The 25318-nt window shown below is 34.4% G+C and overlaps 1 protein-coding gene across 1 annotated transcript in view; it reads left to right on the forward strand.

Moving 5' to 3' along the window:
- Positions 1-21106, forward strand: part of PTEN (phosphatase and tensin homolog) — an 84442-nt gene extending 63336 nt beyond the window's left edge. The window contains exons 6-9 of the mRNA XM_081105331.1: positions 7855-7996; positions 13073-13236; positions 15880-16104; positions 19813-21106. Coding sequence (XP_080961457.1) covers positions 7855-7996; positions 13073-13236; positions 15880-16104; positions 19813-19998 — 717 coding nt within the window. The 3' untranslated portion in view covers positions 19999-21106. The remainder of the gene's footprint in view (positions 1-7854; positions 7997-13072; positions 13237-15879; positions 16105-19812) is intronic.
- The last annotated feature ends 4212 nt before the right edge of the window (positions 21107-25318 follow it).

A 25318-nucleotide genomic window follows, 5' to 3' on the forward strand; every position in this document is an offset into this window, starting at 1 on the left:
AAATCAGGTAAGAAGAATTTAAGAAAATAGAGAAGCTGTGTAATGTGGCACCATAACACTAGGTTTAAGCTAGAAGCTCTCAAACCATGTTATACACCTTTTAAAAATATGGTGAAAGCTATAAATATTCTCTCAAAACGTGCATAGTATACATGAACATAAAATTGTTTTTTAAAAAATATATATTTTTATTGATTTCAGAAAGGGAGAGAGAGCGAGAGATAGAAACATCAGTGATGAGAGAGGCTTGTTAATCGGCTGCCTCTTGCATGCCCCACACTGGGGATCGAGCCCGCAACCTGGGCATGTGCCCTGACCAGGAATCGAACTGTGACCTCCTGGTTCATAGGTCAACGATCAGCTACTGAGCCACGCCAGCTGGGCCATAAAATCGTTCTTAACAGATTTTAACTGCACTGAAAACTATTTTTTAAACATAGAATGTGAAAGAAATCTTCTTAAGAATTATTTCTCCTTTTTTTTCCCCATGCAAAAATCAGTGACTATGCCCTGGCTGGGTGGCTCAGTTGATTGGAGCATTGTCCCCTATACTGAAAGGTTGCAGGCTGGATCCCTGGTTGGGGTGTGAACGGAGGCAACTGATTGATGATTCCCTCTTATTGCATCAGTGTTTCTCTCTTTCTCCCTTCCTCTTTAAAATCAATAAAAATATCCTTAGGTGAGGATTAAAAAAAAAAATCAGTGACCACTTTTTGAGAATGATAACTAAATCTAAGTGTTACAAATTAACCAAAATTAAGCATTTGTTCTGCTCAATAGTAAATTTTAATGAAAGGGCTGCTATTACTTAGCTTTTAAATAACACATGAAAATATTCCATTTTCTTTGACTTGGCAACCTTTCTGTCATCCTTGATAGCCAATCAGTTTTGACTTACTTTTTTTGGTCAAAACAAGTGCTGAAAATCTTATCTTAAAAACGAATGAAAGGACAAATGGAATCTGTAGATTCTTTCTACAGTGTTGTGTCAAGAAATAAGAATTTTCTAAGACTCTGCAGATAAATTCATATTGATTTTGCTTTCTAGTTAATAAGATCATGTTTGGCAAGATCCTGGCCTAATGCTATGTTGGGAAGGAAAGGATTATGACTACACATTTTAGTTTTAAGAATGAAGAGTTAAACTATAAATGAGTTCAGTTGATGGCAGCAAAATTCTGGCTATAGATTTGTCTTCAGAAAGCCATTGAACTTGTGTGTAGCAAAGAAGTTGCTTCTACTTCTTGACAAAACCTTTTAAGGACCCCTTGATTGAAAGTCTTGACTTTTATGACTTTGGCAATTTTCACAACAGTAGATTTTTCATGACGAATCCTCTTGCATAGGCTGTGATTTAAGGCTTGGCACTCATGAGGCAGTCGAATACTTTCACAGCAATAGATAAGATTTCTCTCAGGATTGATGGTAGAGTCGTGCACCTCAGTGTATACTGATGAACAAAGTAGAGTCACAGTGAATGCACAACTCCTGTCTTTTAACCAAAGCAGCAAAACCAGATGTTTTGCCAGGTATTAAGGTATACTATCTGTCTCTACAGAATACTGAGATTTCTTCAGGAGATTGTCTTTAGTTTTTTTTTCCCCCCAAAGAGACTTCACCATTCTGAAAATGTTGATATCCCTTGAAGTTTCCAAAAAGAACTCTAAAATAGAGTTTTTTCTTTGATTATGTCACCATGGATGTATTTGATGAAAATTAGTAGCTGGCTAAGCTGAGAAGTCATATGCTGAAGGAAAGTGGTATTTCTAAGCCTTTCATGGCTTGCTTCATAGTTTTAGGAAATAGAAAATGTATTTGTTTTAAATGAATAAAAATTGTTTGATAGAGATACTGCAACAGTCTTTCTATTACAAGCTACAAATACGTTTGATCACTTCTGAGGTATTTGCCTTCACCACATTCAACTGTGTGACTTTTTTGCTTGGTTGGCATTACAGCCAACAGCCTGGTAGCATGCTTTAGTCAAGAATTTTTTTTTTTTAATATATTTTATTGATTTTCCACAGAGAGGAAGGGAGAGAGACAGAGAGCCAGAAACATTGATGGGAGAGAAACATTGACCAGCCGCCTCCTGCACATCTCCCACTGGGAATGTGCCCGCACCCCAGGCACATGCCCTTGACCGGAATCGAACCCGGGACCCCTCAGTCCGCAGGCCGACGCTCTATCCACTGAGCCAAACCGGTTTCGGCTAGTCAAGAATTTTAAGTTGGGCGCAAATAAAAATTTTGTAATGGTTTAGCCCAGTGGTCGGCAAACTGCGGCTCGTGAGCCACATGCGGCTCTTTGGCCCCTTGAGTGTGGCTCTTCCACAAAATACTGACTTCTGTGCATGGGCCACGAAGTTTTAATCGCACTGTACGTGCGCGCCCGCACGTGGTATTTTGTGGAAGACCCACACTCAAGGGGCCAAAGAGCCACATGTGGCTCGCGAGCTGCAGTTTGCCGACCACTGGTTTAGCCTTTTCTAACTCAACTGTGCTCTCACATGTTCGATCATTTTCCCCTCTTCCCTCCCTCTTACATCTCCACCCCAACCCCTAAACATGCACACACATATGCTCCCTTTCTGATGCAGGTGCTTCTGCAGGATAGTTGACTGAATGCTTCTGATAGTGAGAACTAGCCATAGAAGAAGCACTTGGGATATTACATCTCATCATGTTCAGAGTTAAAAGTAAAACCCAAGTATTCTTCAGCTTTATTATACTTTATTTTCTCTAAGTTAGATCCAAGAGACGTCTCCATAATAAAAAAGCGAGGGCATACTTTAACTTATATTGTGAATTCTGTTTCTCCGTAGAGGAGAAATTTGATGAAATGGCAAGCCCCATGGGACATTGTTATTAAATAGGGGCCACAGTGAAAATATAGCAGAGAAATATTTATGAAAAGAAAATGTAAAGTTTGTCATATAATAGTAAAGTTTGTTGTGTTGAGTGTAATAGCACCCACATCATTGGCAGAATTGTTCTAGGCACAGCATATTCTTCATCCTCTTATGGATTGGATTTTCTCCCAAGTAAAAGGTATTGAGTTTAAAAAATGGAGTTTGTGCATACTGTTAAGGATGTATGCAGTAACATTATATTTAACTGTCACATGATATTAAGATTCAGAGTTGAGTAATTTAGCCAGAATTGATGACTTTTAGCATCTTGGAATAAAATAATTCAAATCTGTGCTTAGTTCATGATTGATTAATATACCTGGACCATTTTGGGGGATGAATTATTCACAGGCTCTAAAGGAGTATCCTAATGTGTATATTTACTCCTTTACCCCTGTGTATATTTTAAAAGGAAAAGAGGAATTTATGAATAGTTGTGTTGACAAAGTTTATCTTACTAAATGTTCTCATTTGCATTTTAGGTTGAAGCAACATTAGAAAGCTAAATACAGTGGATAAAAGTCATAGGATTTTTTTTTTGAAGGAATGTTTCTTATTTTATAGATGATAAAACAGGCTCAGAAAGATGAAATGCTTTGATTAAGATTATGCAGTTAATGACAGCAGAGTGAAATTTTAGTTCCCCAGCACACTGTTGAGCTTCCTTCTATACTGTTAAGTTCACAAATCCTGAAATTGCAAAAGAATTTTGAGGCTGTTCAGAATTAATCTCTGTACAGGGTCAAACTCTTCTTAAAGGTCATATAGTGCTGATGAAATTGGCCTATCTTGAAAGGTTCCTCAGTTTATACCCTTCTTTACAGATGCTAGGTCATTTAATGACCCTTGATTTAAGAAGTTAAAAACGTTCAAATATATTACATGTTTACCTAATAGTTGGAGTAAGTACTAATGAAATAATATATATTTTTAAAAAAACTTTTTTATTGATGAGGGAGAGAAAGGAAGTGAGGGGGGGGGGGGGCATCAGTTTTTATCGTTCCACTTATTTAAATGCATTCATTGGTTGATTCTTCTTTTTAAATAGATTTTATTAATTTTTTACAGAGAGGAAGGGAGAAGGTTAGAGAGTTAGAAACATCAATGAGAGAGAAACATTGATCAGCGGTCTCCTGCACACTCCCTACTGGGTATGTGCCTGCAACCAAGGTACATGCCCTTGACCAGAATCGAACCTGGGACCCTTTAGTCCACAGGCCAATGCTCTATCCACTGAGCCAAACCAGTTAGGGCATTGGTTGATTCTTGTATATGCCTTGACTGGGAATCAAACCCGCAACCTTGGTGTATCAGGGCGATGTTCTAATCAACTGAGCTACCTGGTCAGGGCTGAAATAATATATTTTTAAATTTTAAAGACTGTAACTTCATCATAAGAGAACTTAGCTGAGCTTTAGCTGTTGTTATACAACTATGGAATTATTCCAGAGAAGTATGTTATAATGAATATAATTGATTATCAAAGGTACTTTTATTCGTAAAACATCTACTGTTGGATATATCCTCTTCCAATATTTCCTTTTAGGTTGTGTCTGTAGGTTTGCATTTTTATAATTGTGAACCACTGTTATAGGAGATACATACATTTTACCAATTTTTAGTTGTGTTTGATTAATTTTATTAGAACTGACTTTAATGTTGTTTTGCTTATATTCTTAATTTTAATTATAGAGAAACATTAGAAGGCTGAATAAAATTGTGTTCTGGTGACATTTATATAGGAACAGAACACTGCTTCTCTTTCTCCTCCTGCTTCCTCTCCTCCTGTACCTTCTCTTCTCCTTCCCTCTCTTTTCTCTTTCCCCCTACCTCCCTGTTTCCATGAAAGAGGAGCCAGATGTCATATTTTGGTGAAGAATTTATAGACTGCAGAGATTCTCCCCAAAATAATCTGGTGCAGAGTCTTGACATTTCCTCAGCTGACTTAATGCAAATTAGGTGCCAGAGTGGTGGGCACCAGGTTATCATAAAATGTGCCATTGTTTTAGTAATGTCCAAACAATACTTTCAGGTTCTGAATGTTTGGTAGAAGTCAAAGTACAACTCATAACTCCTATAAAGAAAAATGTTTTCTTAGAGTGAGATAACTTCTTGAGGAAAGGAAAACTTTCATTCACTAATTTATAAGAAGGCAACTGCATTACACCTCCATAGGGCAACTCCTAGGGTGGTTTTCCATTTAGTCCTGTGCCTCACAATGTGTGTGTTTGCACTTATGTTTCAGAATTGTAATCAGTAACTCACAATATTTATTGTAAGCGATGAATAAAGAGTTAAAACATCCTATAAGTACTGGTAAGTATGCATTTAGAAAAGATTTTCAAATGTTCTGAATTTAAAGAGGCAAACTTTTATTATATGGCAAACTCACCCAGAATCTCTGCTAGTTCACTTTTTTTCCCTTGCTTTCTCTCTTTCAGTTGGTAGCAGGTAAAGAATGCATTAACATTTATTTTCTTTGATTGAATTTTCAGGAAAAAAATATTTGAACTTTAGGGTTTTTTTCCCAAAGCAATAATTAGAGAGACAGTTCCTATATGCTATGATCTCTGTAAGTGAGCTTATAAGCTTTATCTTTAATGAAAACTTAAATCTTTTAGAATAATTAATACTAACTTTATTCTAAGTGACCCACAAAGATGGAATTTTCTCATTTTTTTGAGGAATGAATTTTTATGCTCTGTCATAATCAGGTAATTTTTTTCTAGTCTATATACTAAATTTCTCCAGATAGTAACCAAATGAAATTTTATCATTTTCTCTTTATTTAAAACAAAATAAGCTATAATTATCCTCTTTTTCAGCTTGTAAAAACTCCTCTGCCCTGGCCTAGTAGCCCGGTTGGATAGAGCATCATCCTGATACACCAAGGTTGCCAGTTCAATCCCCTGTTAGGACACATACAAGAATCAACCAATTATACCTCTCTCAAATCAATAATTTAAAAAATTAAGAAAACATTAAAAAAAAAACTCTTAATGTAACATTTTTATTTTTTCTAACATATTAATTCTCCTGGACTAAACTGTGTTCTAATACACAGTATGTAAGCCTTGTTATCCAATTTATGTATTAATAAAATTATAAGATTTTTATACCTTGAAGGACCTTAGTATTTAATTCGGTCCCATTCTAATATAAATGATAAAACAGATCTGCAAATCTGCCCTGGGTCATTTAGTATCACTGTATATCTCAAAACCATACTGCTAAACTTAAATCCAGTATTCTGTCTACTGTACTATGTTCTCTTGTCTGAATTATTTTTCTTTCATTATTTTAAACTGAAAAAGGGGAGGGGAAGCATTTTTATTATAATGTCTTAGCACTCTTTTAATTTCAAATAAACTCAAAATAACTTAAAAGGAGACTTGCTTATTGGCTATATAGTGCTAAAAAGGCTCTGGCCTGGATCTAGATGCTTAACAGATGTCAGGAATCTCTCTCAGCTCTTTCCTTTCTCTGTACTGTATATACTTTATTATCAGGCAGGCTCTCTGTAATATAATGGCAAGTTATGAGTCCCAGTAGCTCTAGCTTTACATTCTGCCTGCTTTAGGAACTGCTATGGGAAGAGATCTACAATTTGAGCTTAAATTCCTAGATTAAGTTCTAGCTTAACTGGATTAGGGCATGTACCCATTCCTTAACTAAACACTCTGGCCAGAGGCTTGGGACATATATCTGAAGCTGAAGAATAGAGCCCACCTTCCACACCCCCAAACCACAGGGAGAATGATAGCTTCCCAAAGGAGAAAAGATGCTGTGTGGAGAGAAAAATGGCAGTGGCCTGCTTCATATTAGTCTCAAGGATTCTGTGATTAATGCACCACTGTTTAATACATTATTCTTTAGAATTAAAGCACTATAATACACTGAACTTTGTAGATGCTTTATAAATAGAAAAAATAAGAGCTCAAAGAGGTCTTATTATTGTTTTTAATCACATAGTTAGTAGATATGCTATTAGTAAAACCCAGATGAGGGAATAAAAAGTTTTAGAATCAGCCCCAGAGACAACTAAGGGATATCTCTCTCTCTCTCATCAACAAACCTATCCTCAGATGAGGATTAAAAAAATGTTTTAGAATCAGATTCACATTTAGATTCAGATGCAGGTTTGGAGAAAAATAACTATTTTATGCTCAGACTGTTTATCCTTAAAATAAGAGGTGATAGGATCTTTTTGGTAGAGTGGTAGTAGTGTTACGGATATATGTAAAACGTTTGACATGTAGTTTAATATGCAATGACTGCTGTTATATGTTGTCATTGTAATAATGGCCATTCCTAAGAGCCACATTTCTTCCTTTGGTGAATTACGTTCCTGTAATAATCTTGTGATCATTCTGAAATGTAGTTTTCCAAGCTACAAGCAAACATTATATATTAAAAAAAATAATCTACATTATTTCTGAATTTAGAAGTGCCAGTGAAAAGTTTACTGAAGTAGAAAATTACGTTTTTAACTGAGAAATCTAGATTGTGAATTCATACTAGAGAAGATGATCTGAGAATATTGATGCATAGAATATGAACAAAACATTACATATTTTGTGTTGTGGTATCTAGGTAGTATTCTGGTTTGGTAGTAGTTTAGGTTTGAAATATGTGTATAACCTATTCTTTAAAGTCTCTTTTAAAAGAGATTAATCATATACAAAGATTTGCATAAAAACAACTAAGGTTATAAAATAGTTTATTAAAAATATATCAGACAGATGTAAATTTCAATGGCAGATGATGTTGCTCTGATTTATTTTGTTAATGAGCTGCATTTAAATATTGATCATTTAAGGTCAAATTTCTAACATCAATATGTTCTTCAATGGGTACAACCCAGTTACCACAATACTTTAAGTGAAATAATTATAATGGAACTTTTCTTTTGAATTTGGCTTTTCTCTTTTTCTGTCCACCAGGGAGTAACTATTCCCAGTCAGAGGCGCTATGTGTATTATTATAGCTACCTGTTAAAGAATCATCTGGATTATAGACCAGTGGCACTGTTGTTTCACAAGATGATGTTTGAAACTATTCCAATGTTCAGTGGCGGAACCTGCAGTAAGTGCTCCAAATCTCATTCTTCCATGTACTGGAACACTTTTCTTAACATATATAGAAGTTTATATAAAAATCGGCTTGTGTCGCCCAGTGGTTGAGTGTCAGACCTATGAACCATGAGGTCACATTTACATTCCCAGTCAGGGCACATGCCTGGGTTGTGGCTCTAAACCCAGTAGGGGGTGTGCAGGAGGTAGTTGATCAATGATTCTCATTATTGATGTTTCTATCTCTCTCTCCCCTCTCCCTTCCTCTCTGAACGCAGTAAAAATATATTTTAAAAATATCTAGAAAGAAATTTATTGCCCTTAAAATTTATGCAGGAATATATATATTTCTGAAACATCCATATTGATTAATTAGCTCAGTTGTTTAGTGCACTGGTCTAAAGAAGCCAAGAGCAATGTTTTAATGTCTTTAAAACCAAATTGTATTTCTGAAGGAAAAATTCTGTGCTGCAGTTACCAATTGCAGCTTAAGTTGTGATTAGATGGTTAGAAAACCTGTCCTGTCACATCCAGCATCAGAATGGCAGTGGGGTTCATCAGTTCACTGGGGTTGAAGCATGGACCAATTTCTTCATATCTTAAGGAAGACTAGATATTGATAGAAATGGTGACAGGGACAATAAAGAAGAAAAGAAAAAATGATAAGACATGATGATGGGCTAGAGTATATTGACTGAATAGGGTTGAGTCAAAGTGTGTGCAGTATTAGAGAAAATCTGGATTTAGATTTGAGTATTTATAATGCAGTTTTGTAGTTTCTAAATAAGATACCACCACATTATTTCTTTCAATAATTCTAATATCAGTGGTATTTCTCAATTCATTAGTGGTTTTAGTTTTTAGCTTTAAGTTTTGCTTAAACTTAAAATATTTATGTAATTTAAAACAATTTTTTTTTTAAATACATTTTATTGATTTTTTACAGAGAGGAAGGGAGAGAGATAGAGAGCTAGAAACATCGATGAGAGAGAAACATCGATCAGCTGCCTCCTGCACATCCCCACTGGGGATGTGCCGCAGCCCAGGTACATGCCCTTGACCGGAATCGAACCTGGGACCTCCCAGTCCGCAAGCCGACGCTCTATCCACTGAGCCAAACCGGTTTTGGCGATTTAAAACAATTTTTATCCCTAAATTAATTTATACCTAGGAAATTAATTTCTTGATGTTGTTTATCTTTGTCAGATAGGTATGATCACCTCCATCAAATATTTTCTTTATTCTTAGAACAAGGCAATTTTATCAGAGACCACAGTTTTATTAATATAGCATGATAAAGGCTTCTAAGGGGCCTCTTTGATCCTTTTGTCATCTCAGTACAATTTTGAAAACTGCTGAATGCAAGGCACTAAGCTATCAGAGGTGATTGATATAACCTTGGAGCTCAATAGGTTCGGCCTAACTGGCTTCTCAATAGTAGAAGAGAAGGAAAAAGGAAGAAAAAACTCATGCTTTTTCTACAGTACAGATATCAGTATAAGAGCAAAAGAAAGGCATAAAAATTAGAGAAATAATAAGGGAAAGAAGAGAACATTCAGTTTAGTAATCTTATATAATGTTTTTCACATTGCTTCTCTTAAAATATTTCACCAGTTCTTTTCTACATTTAAATATTGTGTTATTTTTTGTTTTTGTTTTGTTTTGGTCTCAGTATTAATTCATACTGACTACTGAAATCTTTTTAATCTTTACTGATTTTCTATGCAGTCTGATTTAAAACTATGTAGTAAAGCTGTATATGATTAAGTAGGAGGTTGTATATATAAATTATAAATGCTAAGAAAGTTTTGGGGAATTGTCAGTTTCATGAAGGAAGTCCAGCTCTGTATTATAGAACACTGGGGAAAGCATATAGTTTAGATTGACATTAAAACTGAGGGAAGTATTACAGGCATTAGGAAATAGCTGGAATTGAAACACAGCAGAAGGAAATGAGCTGGACAAGAAATGCAGAGACAGAGAATAGAATAGGAATAGAAAGTGTGGGTCACTGTTAGAGGACCTTGAATGAGGATTTCAGACTTAATATGATAAATACTACAGTGTCAGTAATAATGCTGGAGGCCTAAACTGTGTTGAAAGTACAGTTGTGTAGAAAGTGATGATAGCAAGAGGTGGAAAATAGTGGACAAAGGAAGCCAGTTATATGACTTGCTCTAAGCAAGATGTGCTTTGCTGGAGCAATAAAATGGAATTAGTTTATTTTTTCTTCTGCCATTTTTATTTGAAAATTTTGTCAAGAGTTTCTATTCTGGTCAGGTGAATAATTCACTTGGGGACATGAATGTTGACATTTTAGTTTTAAATATGTTTTAATTCAAGTGAAGGTAAGCTGTTCACATGAAGGATAGGTATTCAGTGAGCACTTGAAAGTATGGGTTTGAATCTTTAGATGAGAGGATATATCAGATATTTTGGGAAGCATCAGGAAAGAGACATAGTAGTTAAGCCTTTCAATGAAATGTGGTGTGAGGCTATAGGATGAGAAGGCTCAGAGGGAAATGGTGAGGACTCAGACAAGGGGAGTTGGAACAATCTGCATTCAAGAGGAATAAGAGGAATCAGTGAAGAAAACAAACTTGTGAAAAGAAAGTGTCTTCTTCAAAGTTGGCAGGGATTTACAAATTTTTTTCTTTAATGTTGGACTTGTCTTATGTATCTAAAATATTAAATTCATATTGTAAAGAAAATTATTTTTCTTTAGTGATTTGAGGAAATCTTTTCCACTGATTTTTTTTTTTGTAAAATATTTTATTGACTTTTTTTTAAAATATATTGATTTTTCACAGAGAGGAAGGGAGAGGAATAGAGAGTTAGAAACATCGATGAGAGAGAAACATCGATCAGCTGCCTCCTGCACACCCCCCACTGGGGATGTGCCCGCAACCAAGGTACATGTCCTTGACCAGAATCGAACCTGGGACCTTTCAGTCTGCAGGCTGACGCTCTATCCACTGAGCCAAACCGGTTACGGCTTATTGATGTTTTTACAGAGAGGAAGTGAGAGGGATAGAGAGAGAGAAACATTGATGAGAGAGAAACATCAATCAGCTGCCCCCTGCACACCCCCTACTGGGGATGTGCTCGCAACCAAGATACATGCCCTTGATTGGAATCGAACCTGGGACCGACCCTTCAGTCCACAGGCTGACACTCTATCCACTGAGCCAAACCGGTCAGGGCTCCACTGATTTTTATTACAACTTTTTAGCTTAGTTTTTGAGAGAAATTCTGAGTAACACTGATTTGTAATTAGCTTATTGGTTATAATTTAAAATTCTTGTAGATTCACATTTTAGATGAAATCTGACTTGTATAGTTAATTAACTTTTTAAAGTTCTAAAATCAGGAGTATCAGATTCTGAATTAGTGGAGTTTGAATTAATAAGGTTACAAAGCATTTTCATTCTGGTTGATTTTTATTCACCACTTTGAAATGAAATCATACCTTGTTTATTTGTTTCTTCAAGCTAGACTTCCCAGTAAAATTTATCTTTTAAAATGGCTCATTGTACTTTGAGTCCTTAATCAAGGAAGTAGAAATTGTTGAAAGATTGTTAGTGTAATATTTCCTCTCTTTTTCTTAAGATAAATGTCTTACAAATCCAAATTAGAATAACCACATGTGCTTTGATCAGTCCTACTATTTATTATGTGATTGCTCATATTGCTTTAGATATTGTATAATGATCTAGATGTTTATTAAACTGGGAAATTCATTTAGCTTGGATAGCATTTTCCTTTATTCTTAATTGTTGGTCTTATTGATAAAGAATGGGGTACTATTTTTTTTTTTTCATCTTTAAGGATAATGCCTTTTGGTGCAAGAATTTTATTTCTATGTGTGTATGTACGTGTATGTGTATATATTCACATATATATTTCTCATGCACTTTATGCAAGCTTGCTTTTATTTCTTACTCATTTTCACATGTTTCCTTCAAAAGCCACTTCTAACCCTCCTAAGGCTAGTCACTCTCTTTTTAATGAACTTGTTTGTGAACTCATTGTACCATAAATTAGTTATACTTTGTCATTACTACTTTTTAGTTGCATTGCTAATACATAAGCATGATACATTTTAAGAAATCATATTTTACCAGTTATTTTAATTCTTTTATTTTTATTTTTAATTTTTATTGACTTCAGAGAGGAAGGGAGGGGGAGAGAGAGATAAGAAACATCAGTGATGAGAGAATCATTAATTGGCTGCCTCCTGCACGTGCCCCCATCAGGTATGTGCCTACAACCCAGGTATGTGCTCTGACTGGTAATCAAACCCGAGACCTCCTGGTTCACAGGTTGATGATCAACCACTGAGTCACTCCGGCTGGGCACCAGTTATTTTAAAACAGACATAAGCCAAAGTCAAAATACTTGTTAATGAAAAGTGGGAGTGGGGGGGGGGTGGTGCACTTCAGTTTGTACTTGATGTCTGTTGTATTTAGCAGCAGACATTTCAAATCCTCTCCTTCCTGTTTTTCATCATGTTGGCTTTATATACCTTTAAAAATAAAGTGTGAGCTATAGGTAAGATGAATGATGGTTAATATTTTTATAAATATTGAGACTTATGTTTATGGAATTTAGTATACCTTTGTAGAGAGTATATTTTTCTTTCCTCTTGTGAACATGTAATGATTTGAATTTTGTGGATTTTGTTACATGATAGAGACTTTAAAATATTGCAGCAAAATAACTTTTAAAACTTACAGTTCATAGATGTGCCAGAAAGTTATTTTAAGCATTTTTAACATCATTTTAGTGTTACAGTTTTTATGTTACTATAGTGCTAGAAGTCTAGTCTTGGGACTTACTATTTTTGAAATAGAATTGACTTTCATGCCAGCAATAGAACCTTATGTTGAAGGTTCAGATTAGGGAAAATCTTGTATTGATTACATTTTGACCTAATTTATATTTATTAATTTGTTTTAGATCAGGATTATAATAGCAGAATTACTATTTTGTATATATTGCTAATATTAATAATTAAAGTAGTTTTTGACAGTTTGCTAATTAAAGGCATTTCCTGTGAAATGATACTTATATGTATTTAACCATGCAGATCCTCATTTTGTGGTCTGCCAGCTCAAGGTGAAGATATATTCCTCCAGTTCAGGACCCACACGTCGGGAAGACAAGTTCATGTACTTTGAGTTCCCTCAACCGTTGCCTGTGTGTGGTGACATCAAAGTAGAGTTCTTCCACAAACAGAACAAGCTAAAGAAGGTTTGCACTGTACTTTTATTGGGAAAAATATGAAAAATAACCGTACCTTGAATAGTAACCTCAGATCTTTTGTGTAAAGTATTTGGTTAGGCAGAAATCAATCTGTAAGGAGATATTAAGAGGTTTATTTCATTTTATGACTGATATCTAATGAATTAGAATTGTTTTTCTGTTAGATTTCTGCATGCATTGCTTACTATGGCATTGATGAGCCATTATAATGGTAAATAATCTTATTAGAAGGAAAAAGACAAAAGTCCTTTTAAAGTTATATGTAATTTGAGATGAATTTCCTTTAACTTGAGTTATACAAAGAAATTTTGTAAAAATACTAAAGATTGTATACATACTACGTGAAATCAGTTATAATCCTCTTAGAAGGGTGAGTAATTACCTGAGAAGAAGTTAGCAAGGGATCATGAGTTTCAAATAAACTTGGTCTGTATGTATAAATAAGATCTGTTTTATGGTCTTGTATAATGACACAAACCACTTTCCCCCATTTTGGTTTCTGTTTCTTACAACTAGGTCATTTTATATTTTGCTTCCTCAAATTTACTAAGTATTTCGAGTTTTAGCTAGAAGAGAAATAGGTATGAAGAGGAAGTAATAAAGAATGAAAAAAATGTGGTATTATTTAAATATACAGCTTTAAAAAAGTGAGGTTTGCATCTTATTGATCTATGTTTAGAAAATATAAGCTCATTTTAAAACAAACTATCTTGTTTTAAAATGTAAGTGAACATTTAAGATGAAGCTAATGTACAAAATTTTTAATTGGTGATGAACAAAAATACTAGCTTTTGTATATTGTTACTGCCTCTTTAAACATCTGTATAGCACATTACCAATTTTTAGAAATTTTCAGTAATAGGATTGATTTAGTTTTCCTGATTTTTAGCCTTTTTTTTTTTTTTTGAAAGAAGGTAAGAGAAAGTTTCATTTACTATAAAAATTTTTAACTCTACTTTGACTTATTAGAAGAAATATAACTTTCTTTATTTAGAATCATAGCAGTTAGGAAATCACAAAATGTTAAACTGATTTTTTCACCAGAAACCTAGTTCTTACCTGTCCTATATAAATATATTTCAGTAACTTTGAAAACTATTTTTTAATAATCCAAGAAGTGCTGGCTGGTGTGGTCACCAGTTCGATTTCCATTCAGGGCACATGCCAGGATTGTGGGCTCAATCCCGGGGGGGGGGGGGGGGGGTGCAGGAGGCAGCCAATCAGTGATGTTCCTCTTTCATCGATGTTTCTATCTCTCTATCACTCTCCCTTCCTCTCTCTCTAAAAATCAGTAAAAACCTATAAAAAGAAGATGATAACTATTTTAAAAAAAAATCAAAGAAGTGTTAGCAAATGTTCTAAAATTAAGGTAGTTATTTTTTCTTCTATTCATTGTAAGACAAGTACACTTAAAATCTTATATTTTGCTTTTAAAAACAAACAGGCACCTGAATCACTATTTCCCTGTACCTTTAGGAGTGTGCTTATTCACATTTCAGTTATCACCTGTGCATTACATTAACACATGCATGTAAAATTAAAGATTCGATTAAATACTTATATGTGTATTTTGGATTACTTACATTCATTTTATGTGATTTTTCTTTTCTTGTTATAAATGTTTGCAGTGATTTAAACAAAAGCAGGTTTAGTATAATCAGTGTATTTATATGGAATTCACGTTTTTGGAAATTTGAATATTACTAGCTTATTTTCTTCTGATTCTAAGTAAAATATGTGTGTAGTTACTAATTAAGTGACTTTGGTAAAATAATTAAAATTAACAAATATTTTTTAAAAGACAGTGCTAAGTACTGTTAAAAGCTACAAAGACATTTAAGATATAATACTTAAGATCTTTCATGGGTGGGATAACTTAAAGATAAATTAGAGTAAAATATTTAAATGACCAGATAAGGTATCACAAGGCTGTACATCTTTAATTGTCAAATGATCCATGCAGACCAAATTCTAGTAAGTGAGGGAGCATTTTCATGGTTGGTTAAGAAAGGTTTGAAGTAATGAACTTCTGTTGCCATTTTTGATTAACAAGACCTCATATTATTAGTAAGAAGTGATTCCTTAAAAATAAGCATTTTATAACAAAAAAGTTACTGTCTCCCCTCCCATCCATATTTTATTATGAATTTTTTCAAACATTCATTGTTACTTAAGAAACTAGAGCTGTTTAATGTTTGTATTGCCATAGCAGTAAACATGTATCTGCCTTGCTTCATTGGGAAGTTGTACCTGAATAGTTAAAGAACTTTTGTTAAAGTAAATTTTGTAATAGCTTTTTGAAACATAGAGGAAATTAAATCCATTTCTGAATTTTTAAATACATACATACATACAAACTCAAAACATTTTTAAAGGCTAATATTAGACTAGAAAGGAGATATTTTACTTAAGGTTTTAAAGCTATCTTATAACTTGTGGAATTACATTTTTGGTTTAAAATGTGAAGAAAAGAAAAATCATGTGAATTAGATATAACAGATTGCTAAGTATTAGTCTTTGTGTTTACCTTTATTCAAAATATTATATAACATGGCTTATTTTGACTTCTTGTGGCAAATGTTGAATATAGGTAACATTTTCTTTATAAAAATATGTCATTTTATTTTTTAGGACAAAATGTTTCATTTTTGGGTAAATACATTCTTCATACCAGGACCAGAGGAAACGTCAGAAAAAGTAGAAAATGGAAGTCTATGTGATCAAGAAATTGATAGTATTTGCAGTATAGAGCGATCAGATAATGACAAGGAATATCTAGTACTCACTTTAACAAAAAATGATCTCGACAAAGCAAATAAAGACAAGGCCAATCGATACTTTTCTCCAAATTTTAAGGTCAGTTAAAAACATTTTGAGGAGTTGGTGGGTGGCTCTATGTGTGTGCTTCTTTTATTCTAGGTGTATAGCTAGTGAAGGCCTTGCTTGACTAATTTTTAAATATTATTTAGAAGTAATATTTATGTAGCAGCAATCTGATAGTTTCTAATAAAATTCAAGTTGTGTAAAAAGTCATGTAAACTGTACTTTCCTTATTTCTTTGTTGTTTGGTTAAATTTGAGGCAGTCATTTGGGAGGAGTTAAGTAAGTGGGATATGAAGGAGAAATGGGTGAAGTAAAGGGTAGAAGAGAACTCTTAATTATTTGAGAAGAATTTATATGGGATGTTCTCACTGATTTTACTCTTGTACTCCTCCAATTTATTCTCAGTCCCTCACAGTGATCTTAAAAATAGATCGATTGTGTCACTCCTATTTACAATTTTTAAGACGTTATAGTCTTTGTTATGCCCTACAGTGATTTGCATTACTTAGCACAGCCTACCTCCTACATCAACTGGAGATACATTCTCTCCCTTTTCCCTGAGATTCACTCATATTGGTCTTTCTTCATCTCTTCAAAGTGCTAAGCTCTTCTGCCTCTGGTCCTTCCAGTTCTTTTCCTCTTCCTGTACCTCTCCACCCTCAGCTTTTTCCCTACCCTTCACATAGATACCCTTCTCATATTCTAATCTATCTTCAATTTTATGTGATCTGAAAGGCGTTCTCTCATCATCCTCCCCTCTTATTGCCTTTCTACAATTGTTTCCTCTTATTATGGAATTATTTAGTTTGTTTTAATTTCATGTATTTGTGAGTGTGTGTGTGTGTGTGTGTGTTTCCGTTTCTCTGCATAGGTAATAATTCTCCAGGTTCTGAAATGGAGGTTTGACATTTTTTTTTATTTCCCTTTCCTATTTCATACTCTGTTTGACTTCCTCCCCTTGTTTTGACCATACCTTCCTACTGTCTCTCTTTTAAAATTCTTAATTTTTTCTTCATTCCATGTGTATATATAACAATCTTAATCATAGCTTAAAAGTGTAAGAATATTGCTAGTAGTAATAAAATAAAGGAGGTGGTTACACATATTAACTGAAAATAGATCCAATATTAAGTACCTTTAGATCATATATTTCTTTAAAGTATTTAAAAGTAAGTGTCTTTTAGAATCCATGTTTACTTTCTTTTCTCTAAGTCTACATTTTTCTCAGTCACTAGCTTTTAAAGTATAACTTGCTCTAGTTTTGTTTTCTGTTTTAATACTATATTTTATACTTATGATTACAAATAAAAACGATTTTAATTATCAGTAAACAAATATCACATGTTGGTAAGTACTATGAAAAAATAAAGCAGAGGCTCGGCTGGCATAGATCAGTGATTGAGCGTTCACATATGAACCAGGAGGTCAGGGTTCAATTCCCTGTCAGGGCACATGCCCAGGTTATAGGGGGTATGCCCAGGTATAGGAGGCAACCAGTCAAAGATTCTTTCTTATCATTGATATTTCTGTCTCTTCCTCCCTCTCCTTTCCTCTTTGAAATCAATAAAAATATATTTAAAAAAAATAGAGATGTGATAGAGAATGATCTTGTGTGTTTTTTAACTGAATGGTTAGAGAAGGTCTCTCCAAGCAGGTGACATTTAATTAGAGGCCTAAATGAAATAAGTGAGCTACACAAATATCTGAGAAAAGAGGGAAGAGCAGGTACAAAAGCCCTGAGATACTAATGAGCTTGATGTATTTGAGGATCGATAAATAAGAAGTCATTTTGACTAAAGCACACTGGTCCGAATGTGAAGACATTAGAGTATATTTAGCACAGGAAAGATGTAATTTGAATGTTCACTCTGTCCACTTCTTTAATATATATAGGCTGGAGAGGAGATAAGATTGGAAACTGTTGCAGTGGTTTAGTTCAGATGAGAAGTGGTGGTGGTTTGGACTAGAGTAGTGGCAGTGAGGGGTAATGAGAAGCTATCAGGTATACAGTTGACTCTTGAGTGACATGGGTTCGAACTGCGCAGATCCACTTATATGAGGATTTTTTTCAATAAATATAGAATCAGCTCTCTGTAACCCCGAGTTTTGCATCCACAGATTCAACCAACAGGGCCAACTGTATGCATTGTTTTATGCCCTTCTTTATAAGGGACTTGAGCATCCACAGATTTTGGTATCCGCTGGAGGATACTGGAACCAATGCCTGATGGGCACCAGGGGGATGGATAGCTGTAAAGTTTTTGGGGAGTCGAAAGTTATACACAAATTTCCAACTGCACAAGAGTTGGTGCTCCTGACCCCTTTGTTGTTCCAGGAGCAAATGTTTATGGATTATTGATGTAAAAGGAGGAGAAAAATTGATGACTCTTGGATAATGTGGGGAGAGGCTGTAAATATAACAGAGTAAGCAAGGGATTCCAGTTTAAATCACACTAGATATGTGGTCTTTAGCAGGTTACCTAATCTCTCTGGGCCTTAGTTAGCTTCCTCTGCTTTAAAATGGAATCCCTGTCTTGTAGACCTGTTTTGACAATTATTTCATTTAAGCCTGTAAGGCCCTTGGCTGTCTATTTAAACCACTGTATGATGTTAACTTCTCCATCCTTCAGGTGAAGTTTTTAGGACTAATGAGATCTTAAACATAATTGTTCATCAGTATTTTATATAGTACTAGAGGCCTGGTTCACGGATTCATGCCCTGGTGGGGTCCCTCGGTCTGGCCTGGTCCCTCGGTCTGGCCTGCAAGGATCAGGCCGAAACTGGCTCTCCAACATCCCCCGAGTGGTCCCAGATTGTGAGAGGGCACAGGCCAGGTAGAGGGCCCCCACCGGTGCATGATCGGGGTTGGGGAGGGACTGAGGAAGGGCTCCAGGGCATGTCCGGCCCGTCTTGCCCAGTCCCGATCCCTATCTGGCCAGACCCCAGCAGCAAGCTAACCTACCGGTTGGAGCATCTGCTCCCTGGTGGTCAGTGCGCATCATAGCAACTGGGTGAACCAATGGTCAGACACTTGGCATATTAGGTTTTTATTATATAGGATAATATTTGTATTTGTTTAGTATTTTTATATCAGAAAATACATTGATTTTCAGATAGGTAGTAAGTGAAACATTCTTTTGGAACTCAATTGTTAGTGAATTGAATTTTGTGATAAAAATATATTTTGTGCCCCTGACTGGTTTGGCTCAGTGGATGGAGCGTTGGCTTGCGGACTGAGGGGTCCCAGGTTCATTTCCGGTCAGGGGCATGTACCTTGGTTGCGGGCACATCCCCAGTGGGAGGTGTGCAGGAGGCAGCTGATCGATGTTTCTCTCTCATTGATGTTTCTAGCTCTCTGTCCCTCTCCCTTCCTCTCTAAAAAATCAATAAAATATATTTTAAAAAAAAAAAATATATATATATATATATATATATATTTTGTGAACTGTTGATGAACTTCAGTCTCAGTGTATATTTCTTTTGTATATTTAGTTAATGCTTGAAGTTAATGCTTATTAAAAATATATATTAACATGCCAGTTCATCTTTTCAGCATATAGGAAAAGACAGTGTAAGAAATTTTAAGAAGGGGGGGGTCATTTAAAAGGCAGCTGCCTTTTAAAGATCATGTTTGTCATAGTACTTAAAAATGAATCTGCTAAAAGTATGTATCTATACTAAGTAATTTAAGATTAGTCTGATTTATAGATTTTCCATTTAAACTTCCTCTTTTTTCTCTAGGTGAAGCTGTACTTCACAAAAACAGTAGAGGAGCCATCAAATCCAGAGGCTAGCAGTTCAACTTCTGTAACACCAGATGTTAGTGACAATGAACCTGATCATTATAGGTATTCTGACACCACTGACTCTGATCCAGAGAATGAACCTTTTGATGAAGATCAGCATACACAAATTACGAAAGTCTGAATTTTTTTTTTTTTTTTATGAAGAGGGATAAAACACCATGAAAACAAACTTGAATAAACTGAAAATGGACCTTTTTTTTTTTTTTTTTTTTTTTTTTTAATGGCAATAGGACATTGTGTCAGATTACCAGATATAGGAACAATTCTCTTTTCCTGACCAATCTTGTTTTACCCTATACATCCACAGGGTTTTGACACTTGTTGTCCAGTTGAAAAAAGATTGTGTAACTGTGTCATGTATATACCTTTTTGTGTCAAAAGAACATTTAAAATTCAATTAGGATAAATAAAAATGGCACTTTCCCATTTTATTCCAGTTTTATAAAACGTGGAGACAGACTGATGTGTATACGTAGGAATTTCTCATTGTGTGTTCTGTCACCAACTGAAGTGGCTAAAGAGCTTTGTGATGATATACAGGTTCACATCCTACCCCTTTGCACTTGTGGCAACAGATAAGTTTGCAGTTGGCTGGAGGAGTTTCTAAAGGGTTTTGCTACATTCTGATGCATGTATTCGAGTTAGGGGAATGGAGGGAATGCTCAGAAAGGAACATATTTTATGCTGGACTCTGGACCATGTAACATCTCCAGCTATTTACACACACCTTTCTTTAGCATGCTACAGTTATTAATCTGGATATTTGAGGAATTGGCCGCTGTCACTGCTTGTTGTTTGTGCATTTTATTATTTTTTTAAAGCATATTGGTGCTAGAAAAGGCAGCTAGAGGGAGTGAATCTGTATTGGGGTACAGGAATGAACCTTGCACAACATCTTAAGAATCCACAAATGAAGGGATATAAAACTAATGTGGTCATAGATAAGAAACACAGCAACAATGACTTAACCATATAAATGTGGAGGCTATCAACAAAGAATGGGCTTGAAACATTATAAAAATTGACAATGATTTATTAAATATGTTCTCTCAATTGTAATGAATGCTCCATCTCCTGTGTAATCAAGGCCAGTGCTAAAAGATGCTCTTATTACCTACATCAGTCAACAACTTACACATATTTTATTAGTTTTCAATCATATACCTGCTGTGGATGCTTCATGTGCTGTCTGCAAGCTTCTTTTTTCTCATTAAAGATAAACTGTTTTGTAATGCTGCACAGGAAATTTCAATTTGAGATTCTACAGTAAGCAGTTTTTTTTCTTTAAAGATTTATGATGCACTTATTCAGTCCAATAGCTGTCAGCCGTTCCACCCTTTTGACCTTACACATTCTATTACAATGAGTTTTGCAGTTTTGCACATTTTTTAAATGTCATTAACTGTTAGGGAATTTTACTTGAATACTGAATACATATAATGTTTATATTTAAAAGGACATTATTTGTGTTAAAAAGGAAATTAGAGTTGCAGTAAATTTCAACACTGCACAAACAATAAGGCATTTACTTTTTCAGTAGAAGTTGTCCCACATAATGCTTTTAACAATTTGCTATTGAAAGAATAGATTTTTTTTTTTTTAGAGGTGCAGTGTTGAATTATTTCTTGATAGTGCTAGTGTTAGAACTAGGGCTTCTTTTTCACATAAGTATCATATATTTGATATGCCCAGACTGCATACTATTTTAAGCAGAGTACAACTACTAATGTAAAGCTAATGTGAAGATATTATTTAAAAAAGAATTTTCCCCCAGAAATTTGGTGTCTTTCAAATAATAGCTTGCCCTTGAAACATTTGAATATCCAGCCAATTTATTTCTTAATGGTGTAAAATCTCATTTTCAATAACTTATTGGTGCTGAAATTGTTCACTAGCTGTGGTCTGACCTAGCTAATTTACAAATACAGATTGCATAGGACCTATTAAAGCAGCATTTATAGAGTTTGATGGTAAATAGGTTAGGCAGAACTTCATCTAAAATATTCTTAGTAAATAAGGTTGACATGTTTTCCATACCTCATCAGTTTTCATTCAGCAAATAAAATTTTTAAATTTTTAACAAAGCTCTTAGGATTTACACATTTATATTTAAACATTGTTATATAAAGAATTGATTGACTGCTCATAAATTAAATTGGTAAGGTTAGAGACAACTGTTCCTAAGATCTCACCATTGGAATTTATATGCCACCTTTCGTAAAAGCTGAAAATTGTTGACTAAGTTGAAAATCATTGATGTTTTGAAGATAGTTATTATTACTGTTATTTGTTACAGTTTTGGGCACAGTATATTAAAACATAACTTGTATTGTTCTGATATGTAACATGGAGGGCCAGGTCATAAATAATGACATTATAATGGGCTTTTGCACTGTTATTATTTTTCCTTTGGAATGTGAAGGTCTGAATGAGGGTTTTGATTTTGAATGTTTCAATGTTTTTGAGAAGCCTTGCTTACATTTTATGGTGTAGTCATTGGAAATGGAAAAATGGCATTTTATATATATATTATATATATATAAATATATATTATACATACTACTCTCCTTTATTTCAGTTACCATCCCCATAGAATTTGACAAGAATTGCTATGACTGAAAGTTTTTTGAGTCCTAATTAAAACTTTATTTATGACAGTATTCATAATTAGCCTGAAATGCATTCTGTAGGTAATCTCTGAGTTTCTGGAATGTTTTCATAGACTTTTTGGATGTGCAGCCGCTTACATGTCTGAAGTTACTTGAAGGCATCACTTTTAAGAAAGCTTACAATTGGGCCCTGTACCATCCCAAGTCCTCTGTAGCTCCTCTTGAATATTTTTTGCCATAATTGTTAAAGGGTAGTTGAATAAATAGCATCACCATTCTTTGCTGTGGCACAGGTTATAAACTTACGTGGAGTTTACTGGCAGCATCAAATGTTTCAGCTTTAAAAAAATAAAAGTAGGGTACAAGTTACATGTTTAGTTCTAGAAAATTTGTGCAATATGTTTATAACGATGGCTGTGGTTGCCACAAAGTGCCTCGTTTACCTTTAAATACTGTTAATGTGTCATGCATGCAGATGGAAGGGGTGGAACTGTGCACTAAAGTGGGGGCTTTAACTGCAGTGTGTGGCAGAGTTGCCTCCTACCCTGCCAGTTCAAAAGATCAATCTGTTTTCATATAGAATATATATACTAAAAAATTTCAGTCTGTTAAAACAGCCTTACTCTGATTCAGCCTCTTCAGATACTCTTGTGCTGTGCAGCAGTGGCTCTGTGTGTAAATGCTATGCACTGAGATACACAAAAAATATGTGTACAGAATAATGCCTCATACCAATCAGATGTCCATTTGTTATTGTGTTTGTTAACAACCCTTTATCTTTAGTGTTATAAACTCCACTTAAAACTGATTAAAGTCTCATTCTTGTCATTGTGTGGGTGTTTTATTAAATCAGTATAATTTAAATCGCTTAAATTTGTTGAAATTTTAAATAACGGGCAGCCAAATGTGCTTAATACATTTTCTATTAAGGTCCCCCCCCCCCACCCCCCCGCTGTCCTTCGTAGTCTACAATTATTAAAACATGGGCTTTGTCACCTTGGGAGTAGAGTATCAGTCTACTCATGTTTGAGAAAGGCACTTTTTAGGGCTTTAGTCAACACTTAATACATTGTTTTAAGCACATTACATTACATAACATTCTAATCTTGAAAAACCTCAAGATTGAAAATTTTGTGCATTTATTTTTTAAACTAAGGCAGACGTCTGCAGATAATTCCCCAGAACGGATTTGATACTTCAGATTTCAGTTTGTGGCTTTTTCATTCTTTATGATTCTGTAGTCTGCCATTAACATATGGGAAGCTTCATCTACTCATTGTGATTAGTGCCATTTAAAAATTTCTATTCCAGAAGTGTTTAAAGAACTTGGTGTACTTGAATTCAACCTTGTTATTTCTAATCTTAAAAGCTTAAAAACTAAGGCATATCCTTTCAACAAAGCATAGTAAGGTGATAAGTGTGGCTGTACAAGTGTTTTGAAAATAAAGCAGAGCATTTATGTAACAGTGGAATTTAATGTTATTTCAAGTTTAAATTTTCTCCATGTGACTTTTTAAAAGTGAATGTGAATAATGTATAATATAAAGAAGTATGAGAAGTGTGTATACACACAATTTTTTCCTTTTTAAGTATGTTTAGAAACTATACTGAAGTCTAAAATTGGTGATTTCTGAAAAATAGGGTTTGCTGGCAATTTTGTTTTTGTTCATGCTCTTACTATAGTATAATTTGAGCTGCTTAGTTAAGTGAATGCCATCACCATTTCCATTGAGAATTTAAAAATCACCAGTGTTTAACATGCAGGCTTCCAAAGGCTTACAAAAAATCAAGACCCTTAAATCTAGTTGATTTGCTGCTAATGTGAAACATTTTTTGTTCTTTTAGTCTTGCCAGACAGTTAACCTAGCATCTAAAACAGTCTTAAGTAGCTTACGTATAAGTTTTGATTAGCAGTGCTATTACTAGTACAGAGAGAAATGTTTGTGAAGCAATAATAAATATTCATTCTGAACTGGTATAAGGACAGTACCTAAAAATTAGCAAAAAATAATAGAGAAAAATATTTTAAAACTTTTAAAGATGAAATGTTAGAGATTGATTTTCCTATGGAATTATATAGCTATAGGAAGCTTAATGGTTAAGTCACTCGTCAGTTGTTTTCAATTTTTAGAGCAAATTTATCTTTTTTTTGGCCTGATGTTGCTATTTTTCCATCTTTCAAGAAATCTTACAAGTATATCAGAATGTTGGTAGCCACTCTGACAAATTCATATTGGTTGGTAGCTTTTAAATTTAAAGTGAAAACAGAAAAGGACAAAATAGTTGTGTCGGTGGTAAAACATTTGGTTCTTAAATTATTTTGAGAATACTTTCCCATAACTACAACGAAATCATTACTCATCCCACCACCCGGAGACAAAGCCATTATTAATACCTTAGTGACTATACAATCATTTTTCTATATATTCATGTTTATTTTCTTTAAAAATGAAATTTGTACTGCGTGTACTCTCAAAGCCTTTAAACTTAGTATTTCTGTCATGGGTTTGTAGGATGTGCAGTTACATCAGGAAATGGACAGTGGCTTAATTCTTTCTAATGCTACAGATGCAGATTGTGTGCAGCTATTGAGAGCCCTTTCCAATCGCGTGGGTTAACCGTGAGTGTTTAAATATTGTTGGCATCGGGATGGTATAGATGTCTAAGTAAATAAAACAGCCACATTTACTTAGTAAGAACAAGCTTAACAATAGATACGACTCTTTAAACACCATTTTAAATATTTGCACTTTGGAATTTATGTAACATAGATAAACAAGAATATGTGAAACACTATTAGTAATCTTCATCACCTTTCTATTTCCCTTATCG

Source organism: Myotis nattereri, assembly GCF_964212035.1.
Source record: "Myotis nattereri genome assembly, chromosome: 13".
Taxonomy (NCBI): domain Eukaryota; kingdom Metazoa; phylum Chordata; class Mammalia; order Chiroptera; family Vespertilionidae; genus Myotis; species Myotis nattereri.